The sequence below is a fragment of the Trachypithecus francoisi genome, unplaced genomic scaffold, assembly GCF_009764315.1.
Source record: "Trachypithecus francoisi isolate TF-2019V2 unplaced genomic scaffold, Tfra_2.0 Lachesis_group1, whole genome shotgun sequence".
In the NCBI taxonomy this organism is placed as follows: Eukaryota; Metazoa; Chordata; class Mammalia; order Primates; family Cercopithecidae; genus Trachypithecus; species Trachypithecus francoisi.
In genome coordinates, this window is record NW_022681454.1 from 39195483 (window position 1) to 39209332 (window position 13850).

The 13850-nt window shown below is 39.2% G+C and overlaps 1 protein-coding gene across 1 annotated transcript in view; it reads left to right on the plus strand.

The window, feature by feature from the left end:
* The first annotated feature begins 715 nt into the window (after positions 1–715).
* Positions 716–13850, plus strand: part of KLB (klotho beta) — a 43520-nt gene continuing 30385 nt past the window's right edge. Inside the window, exon 1 of the mRNA XM_033214011.1 lies at positions 716–1543. Within this exon, the coding sequence (XP_033069902.1) occupies positions 719–1543 (825 nt within the window). The 5' untranslated portion in view covers positions 716–718. The remainder of the gene's footprint in view (positions 1544–13850) is intronic.

The window sequence follows — 13850 nt, forward strand, 5'->3', positions numbered from 1 at the left end:
CTCTTGTTAAAAATGAATGAATTATTAAAAAATTAGAGATTGGAGAATTTTAGTTAAATAAATAAAATTAAAAAATAAAGTTAGAGATTAGAGGACTTTAGTTAAGCGTATTAAATTGAAAAGTATTCCATTTTTCCATCCACAAAGTGCTATATTTTCTCACTGAAGTCTTCTTTCAAGTCTACCGATACAATTTTCTTAAAATAGGTAACATTTATTAAGATTGTTCTTAGGTGTGTTAGAATTCTGTGGAGAAGTGTCATTTCTGATTGTGTTTTCTAATTCCTTACTATTGGTATGTAGGAATGCTATATACTTGTATATGTTATTTTTCTTGATAGGTGAGATTATAAAATTACTACACAAAAATTGTAAAAATAGAAAAGGTATATACCTTATTCAGTAATGTTCAAAACATTCAGAAAATGTTTGGGTCAATATGAAAGGCTACACAGAAAATAATATGATTGTAATTCAGTGTTTACATAGGTGTTAGTTACACTTTTAAACTCTTGTCACCAATGCATTCTCATCTAATTTTTCCCATAATGAAAGAGAAGGAGACGCATTGGTGCCTGCAATAGGGCCACCTCCCTCAAATTACGTTGCTCTCTATGACCCATCCTCAGTCTCCCAGTTCAAGCTAATCATTGACAGAGCTTTACAATCACAAGCTTTTACTGAAGCTTTGATAAGACAGTCCAGCAGTTGGTGGCAAATGAAGCCAGGCTGTGCGGCAGGATCTCCAGGGAATGAATGGATTTTCTTCAGCACTGATGAAATAACCATACGCTATAGGAATACAATGTCCAACGCGGGACTGCAACGATCTGTCATCCTGTCAGCACTTATTCTGCTACGAGCTGTTACTGGATTATCTGGAGATGGAAGAGCTATATGGTCTAAAAATCCTAATTTTACTCCGGTAAATGAAAGTCAGCTGTTTCTCTATGACACTTTCCCTAAAAACTTTTTCTGGGGTGTTGGGACTGGAGCATTGCAAGTGGAAGGGAGTTGGAAGAAGGATGGAAAAGGACCTTCTATATGGGATCATTTCGTCCACACACACCTTAAAAATGTCAGCAGCACGAATGGTTCCAGTGACAGTTACATTTTTCTGGAAAAAGACTTATCAGCCCTGGATTTTATAGGAGTTTCTTTTTATCAATTTTCAATTTCCTGGCCAAGGCTTTTCCCCGATGGAATAGTAACGGTTGCCAACGCAAAAGGTCTCCAGTACTACAATGCTCTTCTGGACTCTCTCGTGCTTAGAAACATTGAACCTATAGTTACTTTATACCACTGGGATTTGCCTTTGGCCCTACAGGAAAAATATGGGGGGTGGAAAAATGATACCATAATAGATATCTTCAATGACTATGCCATATACTGTTTCCAGACATTTGGGGACCGTGTCAAATATTGGATTACAATTCACAACCCATATCTAGTGGCTTGGCATGGGTATGGGACAGGTATGCATGCCCCTGGAGAGAAGGGAAATTTAGCAGCTGTCTACATTGTGGGACACAACTTGATCAAGGTACTGTACAGCTCACTTCTTATTATAGCTTCAGAAAACACTAACAATTTACCTTCTGCCTCAGTAATTCTCTTATTGAAATTAAGGCAACTGATTTCAGGCTAATTCACGAGATCTATCCTCAAATTTTGTATTTAAGTTAGTGTATGTTTTATTTATCTAAGCTATTTTTAATGTATTAATCCAATCAGTTTTTTCAAAAGTTGCACTTTGAGGCTATTTTTAAATCTACCATTATACGTTGCGGTGTGAAAATATGAGCTTACTTTCATTCTGTGGGAAAACAGTGCTTCATAAATTTAATTGTTGGAACCCTTTTCTGACAACATGCAATCGTTTCAGAATTATCTTAAGGCACAACCATTTCAACTATGTATTTGTTGTTAAGGATAGCTAACTTAGCTAATAAGTAAATAAGTAAGTAAATAAGTTAAATAAATGTTAGCTAACTCATGCATATTAAATATAGAAATTTAAATATACTTCACATTTGATTTTATTTGTGTTACATAGCAAAAAAGAGAGGGTTAATTGTTATGGGAGCTAAACACATTTCTTCCCATAAGAACTGGGAAGAATGTGCTCTACTAAAGCAATTTTCAAGCAGTGTATTTCAAAAGCTAGAGATTATGTTGAGAAATGTTAACATTAGTAAAACGATAGTGAAAATGCAAGCAAAATCATAGATAATATTTACTGAGTACTTATTATGCACCACAGACTACATTAAGTATTTTACATGCATCATCACAGTTGATCCTCTTATCCTCTTAACAGCCTTATGAACTAGTCTTCTTATTCTTCCCATTTAAAAGATGAGGAAACTGAAGCTTAATGAGATTAAATAATTTTCCCAAGGTTAAGGAGTAAAATACAGCTGTTGTGGACATGGATTTTTTAAATGACAACGTAATTAACACTACCTGTCTTCATTAAGAATGTTTTGAAAAGAAGACTCAGGAATTTTCAAGAGATTTAAAATTAGGAAAAATAAGTTATTCTGCACACCTGGTATGTTTTAAAAATGAAAAAACTTTATCAATTTTATAATGTGCTACAAAAAGTAATTTAATTATTAATAATCAAAAGCTAAATATACAGAAATAGAAAAAATAGAGCAACGTAAAATAATTCCATGTCTGAATTTGTACATACAAAAATATCTGCTATCACTTCTTTTCTTTTTGAACTTTTCTGGATTATTACACGTGTGTATTGTACTATGGTTTCAGACACATCTGCCCTTGAAGTAAACAGATTGCATTATGATTTCAAGGTCATTTGTACATTTTTGACTAGAGTTGTATATAGAACATATTAATGTGTGGGTATACTATGATTTGACAAAGTAAGGCCTTAAAGGGGAGAAATTGTATAGGTATTTAAAAGTTATCAAAATTATGCATGCAAAAGTTAGAAAAATATTCCTTTCCTTTAGTCCTTTTAATTTTTTTTTTTTTTTTTTTTTTGAGACAAAGTCTCATTCTGTCACCCAGGCTGGAGTGCAATGGCGTGGTCTCGGCTCACTGCAACCTCCACCTCCCAGGTTCAAGCAGTTCTCCTGCCTCAGCCGCCTGAGTAACTGGGACTACAGGCACGTGCCACCTTCCCCAGTTAATTTTTGTGTTTTTAGTAGAGAGGGGTTTCACTATGTTGGCCAAGCTGGTCTCAAACTCCGGATCTCATGATCCACCTGCCTCAGCCTCCAAAAGTGCTGGGATTACAGGTGTGAACCTCAGCCAGTCCTTTTAATTATTAAAACAATTCATGCTCATGTACATTTAAAAATATCAGATTGAGCAGGGCGCGGTGCCTCATGCCTATAATCCCAGCACTTTGGGAGGCCGAGGTGGGTGGATCACGAGGTCAGGAGTTCGAGACCAGCCTGGCCAACATAGTGAACCCCCCCCCCACTAAAAACACAAAAATTTACTAGGCATGGTGGCACGTGCCTGTAGTCCCAGTTACTGGGGAGGCTGAGGCAGGAGAATCCCTTGAACCCAGGAGGCAGAGGTTGCAGTGAGCTGAGATCACGCCACTGCACTCCAGCCTGGGTGAGAGTGAGACTCTGTCTCAAAAAAATAAGTAAATAAAAAACAAAAATATCAGATTGTACCAAAGGATCTAAAGTGAAAAAGTTAAATCCCTCTCCCTCTCTCCACCTGACAATCCCAGGCCAAGGACACTACTGTTAATTGTTTCTTATACATTCTTTTTAAAGTTTTCTATGCAAATACATGCATGAATATGTTTATTTAACCTCTGTATAAAGAAAACTATTCTAAATTGTTGAAAAGTCATTACCTGGAAAAATGTCAACAACTAGAGTTTTCATGAAAATGTATTTTAAGGATTAAAGCCTTAAAATTGGCTGATAAGAATAAACAGGCAAAAAGCTTTAACAGATGTTGCTTCCAAATGTAGTTGATAAAATGACATATTTTCAGATGTTTTTAATTTTCCTCTAATTTGAGATATTCTCTGCCTTTAACACAAAATTAGCACTTTCTGATAGTGAGATAAATTTTATTATTTTAAATGGAGGGATATGTTTTTCAACTATTGTGTTTCCCAAATAATGTTTGTATTGCCTTAAAAGTTCTAAATCACTAGACTAAATAAATGGTGTGAGGGGCCCTTGAAATCAGTCAGAAAGTGAAATACACTGCATGGCCCAGTGACTTATAGCACTAAAGAAATCTTGCAATGATTTGGTAGCCGGAGGTGAACTTGTTTTTCCCAGTTGTCCCCTCGCTGTCTTGACTTTCACATAGAAAACATTAATTTGATATTTTATGTTGCAATGAAGTATTTCTTCCTTATCCTGCCCCCTTGTGACCCAGCAGAAGTATTCTTTAGGAATGGTTTTTAGACCGAAAACATTTATTGAGCTACACAAGCCTAATATAAAACTGAATTCTGGGGGGTTATGGACCCCTTCATTCCCTGCTTCTCAGATAGAGAAAAGGTTTCATGGTGGCTATTGGGGTTCTTTTCGTTCCAGAATGATCTGGAAAACTCCATCTCGGTTTGAAATGTTCCCATTTGGAGGAAACCTGAATGGTCCAGAGAGTCCCAAGACTGACCTGCAATTTAGATTCCACTTTATTGCAGATCTAGGGAGTACCTTAATGCAAATCTCAGACTCAGGTAAAAATTTTCCATAATCACACCTACTATTGGACGCCTCAACTCTAAGTTTTTGTTTTTGTTTTGTTTTGCTTGAGACGGAGTTTTCGCTCTTGTTGCCCAGGCTGGAGTGCAGTGGCACAGTCCTGGCTCACTGCAACCTCCGCCTCCCGGGTTCAAGAGATTCTCCTGCCTCAGCCTCTCGAGTAGCTGGGATTACAGGCATGTGCCACCACGCCTGGCTAATTTTTTGTACTTTTAGTAGAGGCAGGGTTTCTCCATGTTGGTCAGGCTGGTCTGGAACTCCCGACCTCAGGTGATCCGCCCGTCTTGGCCTCCCAAAGTGCTGGGATTACAGACGTGAGCCACCGCGCCCAGCCTTAATGCTAAGTTTTCAACAGTATTTGAAATAGAATGAGGATGTATTTTTTGGTTTGGCCTTTTTTTTTTTTTTTAGACAGAGTCTCACTCTGTCACCCAGGTTGGAGTGCAGTGACGCCATCTCAGCTCACTGCAACCTCTGCCTCCCGAGTTCAAGCAGTTCTCCCACCTCAGCCTCCTGAGTAGCTGGGATTACAGGCGAGTGCCACCACGCCCAGCTAATTTTTGTATTTTTAGTAGAGACGGGATTTCACCATGTTGGCCAGGCTGGTCTCAAACTCCTGACCTCAGGTGATCTGCCCACCTCAGCCTCCCAAAGTGCTGGGATTACAGGTGTGAGCCACTGCACCTGGCCCTGGCTTGGCCATTTTTAAGCATGGTAATCATCACTTTAAATATCATCTCTAGGCTGGGCATGGTGGCTCATACCTGTAATCCCAGAGCCTATGAGTTTGAGACCAACCTGGGCAACATAGCAAGACCCCCATCTCTATTTAAAAAAAAAAAAGAAAAAATATCTATATATTCTAAGTGAAGTAACTCAGGAATGGAAAACCAAATACCATATGTTGTCTCATATAGTGGGAGCTAAGCTATGGGTATATTGAGCTTATGTATGCATCTGCGTACCCATAGCTTAGCTCCCACTATATAAGAATGACATAATGGACTGTATATACAGAATGATATATACCTACATACAGAAGGATATAATCAACTTTGGAGACTCAGAACGGGGAAGCTGGGAGAGGAGTAAGGGATAAAAAACTACATACTGGATACAATGTATACTCCTCTGGTGACAAGTACACTAAAATCTCAGACTTCACCCTTATACAATTCATCCGTGTAACCAAAAACCACTTGTACCCCAAAAACTATTGAAATTTTTAAAATATTTTTAAAGAGAAATATTATGAACATTTACATTTCAAAAAGACATAAGTAAATAAATATTATCTATACTCTTTGCAACAATCTTGCCAGGTAACTATTATCCTCATCTTACAGTGTGATATTGTGGACATGTGTCATACTGCTCCCCTGTGTAAAATCCATTAGTGGCTCCCCCAAGCTTTGGAGATAAAGTCTCAGTTTCTCACCAAGACCTTTGAGACACAATTCCCAGCCTCCTTCCTGGCCACTCTCCCATCCTCTTACACTTCATGTTCTATCATAACACGCTACTGCCAGTGTCTCAATCTCTCCTTACTATTTCTCTCCACCAGCTTCAACTATCTCACCCTGTCTAGCACAAATGCCCTCTTTACTCCGTGATGGTCACCACCTCCAAGTTATTCTTGCCCCTTTAAGATTTAAGTGCCCCTTCTGTGGGCTTCCCATAAGATGGGTTTGTGTCTAGCATAGCATTCATACAACATGATACTTTTCCATCTCCCCAGCTAGACTGAGAGTTCTTTCAAAAAGGAGAGACAATTTTTAAATTTGCCTTTATGTTCTCAGCACCTAGCACAGAATATTTATACACGTTAGGTGTAAATGTTGATTAAATGAGTGGTTTAGGATTTCTGTCTTAAATATTGTAATCAAAAACCAATCTCAAGTTCAATCTTCATATTTCATTGCATTATTGCAAACTGTTGAAATATTACTTATATTAATCGAGTAGTATATTAGGACTTTTTTGGTGGTAAGTTACAGAAATCTAATTCAAATTGGCTTAAGCAAAAAGGGGCAATTTCCTGGCTCAGTAACCAGACCACAGGGATGAATGGGCTCAGTGACCAGGAAGGCCCTTTATCTCAGCTTCTCACGTCTATTTCTTCCTCGGGTTGTGTCATTTTCTCCTTTGTAGAGGAAAGATTTCTCTCTCCCAAGTTTAGTTTTTTAAATCCCAGAAACGTATTTGGCCTATTCAGCAAAGCCCTGAGGGTTCACATTAGTAAAGGCAGTAATGTCTGTTTTCATTCTATTTTTAAATCAATAAACACATATAATAATTTAAATTTGTACATTTCCCTTTTAGAATGGAACATTTGAGAGTCTCTGAGTAAACATGCACAGAGGTTTGGGAAGGTGAGTTTGCTCATGAGACAATAACTCATTCTGTTTATAACTCTACTAAATATTGCCAAAGCTGGGCAGAGTTACTCCTGCCTGTAATCCCAGCACTTTGGGAAACCGAGGGAAGAAGATCCCTTGAGTCCAGGAGTTCAAGACCAACCTGGGCAACATAGTTTTGTAGAGACTAGACAAACCTTGTCTCTATAAAAAATAAAAAATCAGCTGAGAGTGGTGGCACATGCCTGTAGTCCCAGCTACTTGGGAGGATGAGGTGGGAAGATCACTTAAGCCCGGGAGGTTGAGGCTGCAAACAGCTGTGATTATGCCACTGCACTCCAGCCTGGGTGACACAGCAAAACCCTGTCTCAGGAAAAAAAATAAATTAAATAAATAAATAAATAAATAAAACGAAAAATACTGCCAACTTCCATGATAGTTTTGACCATTTCTTGACTTTAAAACTCTTTGCCTTTTACTAGTCATATTGGATTAGGGGGGAAAATGTTATCTTTCATAGATAAATACTGTTTACATAGTACAAAGATTTCTCAAACCTGGTCACCATTGACATTTGGGGTCAGATAATTCTTTGTCGTGGTGGGCTGTCCTGTGCAATGGAGGAGGTTAGCAGCATCTAAACTCTACTCACTAGATGACAGTAGCTCCCCCATTTTCAGTGTTGTGACAATCAAAAATGTCTCCAGACCTTGCCAAATGTCCCCAGGCAGTCAAAATTCCTCCCGCTCACTCCACCCTTGAAAAACCACGGACTTATTCTATTTTTTTTTTTTTTTTTTTTTTGAGACGGAGTCTCGCTCTGTCGCCCAGGTTGGAGTGCAGTGGCGCGATCTCAGCTCACTGCAAGCTCCGCCTCCCGGGTTCACGCCATTCTCCTGCCTCAGCCTCCCCAGTAGCTGGGACTATAGGCGCCCGCCACGTCGCCCGGGTAGTTTTTTGTATTTTTTAGTAGAGACGGGGTTTCACCGTGTTAACCAGGATGGTCTCGATCTTCTGACCTCGTGATCCGCTTGTCTCAGCCTCCCAAAGTGCTGGGATTACAGGCTTGAGCCACCGCGCCCAGCCTAAAAACCACTGACTTATTCTGTAGTAGACAACTCGTTAAAGACATGAAGCACAAAGAATAAGGACATTGACATGTAACTAGTATGAGGGGCATAAAGATGATTATTTTACACGATTGCCTCAAGGAGATCTTCACCAGATGTATAAGTTGCATACAGAAGCTCAAAATTAATGTACAGCCTATTCTGTTTTTAGGGGAAAAAAACAGTGTTTTTAAAATGTTGAAAGAGGAAATAATATTTAATCATCAACGTGATTACATCTAGTTTGGCTTTTCACATATTGAGAATAAAGACTGTCCCTCCTGGCTTTGCCTTATTTGTGAAATACTTGAAAGAGTTGCCCGGGCGCGGTGGCTCAAGCCTGTAATCCCAGCACTTTGGGAGGCCGAGACGGGCGGATCACGAGGTCAGGAGATCGAGACCATCCTGGCTAACACGGTGAAACTCCGTCTCTACTAAAGATACAAAAACTAGCCGGGTGAGGTGGCGGGCGCCTGTAGTCCCAGCTACTCGGGAGGCTGAGGCAGGAGAATGGCGTAAACCCGGGAGGCGGAGCTTGCAGTGAGCTGAGATCCGGCCACTGCACTCCAGTCCGGGCGACAGAGCGAGACTCCGCCTCAAAAAAAAAAAAAAAAAAAAGAAAGAGCTGCCCCCAAACTATTTTTCTTATATTAACCATTAGTTATTCATGAACCAAACACTAATCTTACTTTTTAAAAAAACTTGTCCTATTTTAAAAAGCAAAATTTGACCAGGCGTCCATCACGCCTGTAATCCCAACACTTTGAGAGGCCAAGGTGGGCGGATCACAAGGTCAGGAGTTCGAGACCAGCCTGACCAACATGGTAAAACCCCATCCCTACTAAAAATACAAAAATTAGCCAGGCTTGGTGGTGGGTGCCTTTAATCCCAGCTACTGGGGAGGCTGAGGCGGGAGAATTGCTTGAACCCAGGAGGTGGAGGTTGCAGTGAACCGAGATCACATCACTTCACTCTAACCTGGGTAACAGAGCAAGAACCTGTCTCAGGAAAAAAAAAAAAAAAAAAGCAAAATTCAGCTATTCAAACAAAACGTTACATAAGCAATATTTATTCATTTCTGATGCTATAACTTTGTTTCACAAAGCTTGGCGGGGGGTGGCTTTTTTGATTCGTGTTTTGAGAAGGAGTGATTCTCATGCCTCAGCCTCACAAGTAGCTGGGATTACAGGCATGTGCCACCACTCACGGCTAATTTTTGTATTTTTATTAGAGACGGGGTTTTACCATGTTGGCCAGGCTGGTCTCGAGCTCTGGGCCTCAGGTGATAGACCCGCCTCTACCTCTCAAAGTGCTGGGATTACAGGTGTGAGTCACTGCGCCTGGCCAAAGTTTGGTTTTTTATGTGTCACTTTGTGTTCTATTTTTCTGGTTTTTTGTTTGTATACATATCTAAGTGTCATTATGTACTCTTGTTTACTAAAATATTTTTCTTTTAGAAATATATTTTGAGGCCAGGTACAGTGGCTCATGCCCGTATTCTCAACACTTTGGGAGGTCAAGGCAGGAGGGCTTCTTGAGCTCAGGAGTTCGAGGCTGCAGTGAGCTGTGATCATGCCTCTGCACTCCAGCTTGGGTGATAGAGGGAGACTGCGTCTCTAAAAAAATAAAAAATAAATAAAATTTTAAAAATATTTAAGTCAGGCCGGGCGCGGTGGCTCAAACCTGTAATCCCAGCACTTTGGGAGGCCGAGACGGGCGGATCACGAGGTCGGGAGATCGAGACCATCCTGGCTAACACGGTGAAACCCCGTCTCTACTAAAAATACAAAAACTAGCCGGGCGAGGTGGCGGGCGCCTGTAGTCCCAGCTACTCGGGAGGCTGAGGCAGGAGAATGGTGTAAACCTGGGAGACAGAGCTTGCAGTGAGCTGAGATCCGGCCACTGCACTCCAGTCCGGGCGACAGAGCGAGACTCTGCCTCAAAAAAAAAAAAAAAAAAAAAAAAATATTTAAGTCATAAAATGCTTACCTTATTACATAATGAAAATAATTTAAATAATGTGCATTATTTATTAGATGGTTAAATGCCCAAATTTATGTGCATGTATTATTGGCATTTAAAATATTTATTCTATTAATATTTTAAATTTAAATAGGCCTTAAAATACAATAGTCAATAAAATATATTTATATAAAATAAGATATATGTCAATGCTTTTTATATTTTTTTATTACCACACACAAATGATGAAATAATTTTTAAAATTCCTCGTGGGTTCAAGAGATTGCTTAACACTGTGAAAGAGGCTTTCAGGATTAGATATGTTGGGAAACCTACTCTAGGTCAAAACCTCAGCAGCTCTTTCCTGAGCCTAGGATAAAACTGGATTGCTTTCCTATTTTTCCACTTCTTTGAGTAACTTTGTCTTCACATTTCTTAGCATAATTCCTTCACAGAAGCTCACACATGCTGGACACGTGTTAGGCATTCGATGCATAATTGATTATTTTCAATTTAAGGAAGATCTACCTTATTCCAGAAAGGATTTAAACCCTGCAACAACAACAACAACAACAACAAAGTGGATTGCAGGCACACACACACACACACACACACACACACACAGGCATAAACATTAGTCTTTTCAGAACATGCAAATCAATTAGATATGTCTGTTTCTTTAAAATATTGTACATTAAAAACCCATCTTGAAACAAGCTGCAGAATTTTGATGACTGTTAAAACTCAGTGATGTGTTTATGAGGGTTTATTATTGTTTTTATTTTTGTGTATTATGACAATTTCCATAATTAAAAGTAAAAAATAAGTAACATAAGAAGGTAAAGAGAATATTTTACATTTAAAGATAAAAGACTTTTTCCAACAAGAAACTAAAAAAAAATTTTGTTTTAATCTTCATATAGTTCTCTTCTTACAGGCTCTCTTAAAATTATTAAACAAAATTTAATATTTAAACTGCAAAAACAAAGGTCAAGTGCAGTGACTCATGCCTGTAATCCCAACACTTTGGGAGACTGAGGCAGGAGGATTGCTTGAGTCCAGGAGTTCAAGATCAGCCTAAGCAACATAGTGAGACTTCGGTCTCCACAAAAAATAAAACAAAAATCAGCTAGGCATGGTGGTATGAGCCTGTAGTTACAGCTACTGGGGAGGCTGAGGTGAGAGAATTGCTTGAGCTCAAGAATTCAAGTTTAAAACTATGATGGCACCACCAGACTCCAGCCTGGGTGACAGAGTGAGACCCTGTCTCAAAAAGTAAATAATAAAACTGCAAAAATAGCCGTGAAAATGCCACCATTCACATGATTAATAGCTAAGCCTTCTTTGCCAACAGACTGTTGCAACTGCTTTCTTGAACAACAAGAAGGCTGCAGTGTTTCTTAGGCATATTTAAATAAACAAAGTGTCATTTTAAAGACTTTTGCCCAATCCCCCACCAATGTCTTGAAGACTGAGTGTAATATTTTGAAATGGAAATACTAGTTGGAGCCTTTTTAGTTTGTCTTGGTTATGTAGAAGCAAAATCTTCAAGGATTATCTGAAATTATTGTATTTCACTGAAAAAAATGATTTTTTAAAAACTCCCTTGGTAAAGTCAGATTTCAAGAGAATAACGTATCGTAATTAATTTGTGCTGAGTCTTAATGGCTAAAAAATTAGCCAAGCTTTTTTTTCAACAAAGGATGGGAGAAAGAGGGTTGAAACAAACAACAAAACCTATTACTTTCTTCCTTCCACCACTTTCCCCTCTCACATCAAAAAAGTGTTTTTTGTTTTTTTGTTTGTTCGTTTGTTTGTTTGAGACAGAGTTTCGCTCTTGTTGCCCAGGCTGGAGTGCAATGGCGCGATCTCGGCTCATGGTAACCTCCACCTTCTCGGTTCAAGTGATTCTCCTGCCTCAGCCTCCCAGTAGCTGGGATTATAGGCATGCACCGCCACACTTGACTAATTTTGTATTTTTTGTATTTTTAGCAGAGACAAGGTTACTCCATGTTGGTCAGGCTGGTCTTGAACTCCCGACCTCAGGTGATCTGCCTGGCTCTGCCTCCCAATATGCTGGGATTACAGGCATGAGCCACTGTACCCAACCAAAAATGCTTTTTTTTAAAAGAGAAGAAAGAACAAAGAACAATCTTAATTCTTAAGGTGAAGGATTGAGACAATTATTACAGATAACTTTTTTACATTTCATCATATTCTTTTAAATTATTATAATAATTTTTATTGCATACATACTGTAATATCAGAAACATACTAGGTACCTGTAATATATGATCTCATTTAATTCACTCATCAGCTCTGCCAGGTAGGTGTTCTGAAACTCAACTTACAATTGATGAAACTGAGGCCCAGAGAAATTTGCCCAAGGTTACATAGCGGATCAAAGTGTCAAACACAAAATTAAAGCCTGATCTATGTCAATCCAAGCTAGCAAGGTCTGAGGACAGATATCAGCTGCCCCACTTCAATGAAAAAAAATGTACAGCTTCAAATCCCGTGTCCGTCACTTGTTTTGATACTGTCTCAGCAGATATTTTACTTTGCTTTGCTTATTAAAGACCAAAACAATCTATGTGTTTAATTTGTCCATGAAATCTATGAACTATTTATCCCCGACTCACATATTAAAAGTTGGGTTTTTCATTTGTCCTCATGATTTTAATTATTTGCTCAAAATTTAGCATTCCATTAAAGTGATGTTAAATCACTTAAGTGTGCCCTTGACAATATCTTTTTTATTTTTTTTGAAGAGTCTCGCTCTGTCACCTAGGCTGGAGTAGTGCGGAGGTGTAATCTCGGCTCACTGCAACCTCCACCTCCCAGGTTCAAGCGATTCTCCTGCCTTAGCCTCCCGAGTAGCTAGGACTACAGGCGTGAGCCACCGCGCCAGCTAATTTTTGTACTTTTAGTAGAGACGGGGTTTTGCTATGTTGGCCAGGCTGGTCTCAAACTCCTCACCTCAAGTGATCCACTTGCCTCAGGCTCCCAAAGTGCTGAGATTACAGGTGTGCGCCACTGTGCCCGGCCATATCATCTAGAGTTAGCACAGTTCTTCGTTTGATTAGCTAATGCATGATACCTGCATATAATGCCAACCCATCTCCGTCAGGATCTAAGACACCTCTTAGAAAATACTGTATAAGAAATACTGATCAGGCCGGGCATGGTGACTCACGTACATCCCAGCACTTTGGGAGGCTGAGGCAGGCGGATCTCTTGAGGTCAGGAGTTCATGATTAGCCTGGCCAACATGGTGAAATCCCGTCTCTACTAAGAATACAAAAGTTAACTGGGTGTGGTGGTGGAAGCCTGAAATCCCAGCTACTTGGGAGGCTGAGGCAGGAGAATCACTTGAACCCAGGAGGCAGAGGTTGCAGTCAACCAAGATCGCGCCACTGCACTCCAGCCTGGGTGTCAAACACGCCATCTCTAAAAATAAAAAAAAAGAAAGAAAAAAGAAATACTGACCAAATACATTAAAACTATTATTATTATAGATGTTTTTTAACTAAGTTTGAATAAATTATGAAAACTGTTTGTGGAGAATTGCCAAAGAGAGAGTTTCTACAACCAGAATATCACTGTTAGTTACAAGAGTCGTGTAAAAAAAAATTTTTAGACACAACAGGTATTCTAAAATCTTAAAGAGAGCAATATTTACTTTTTCTAACCATTAAGTAGAA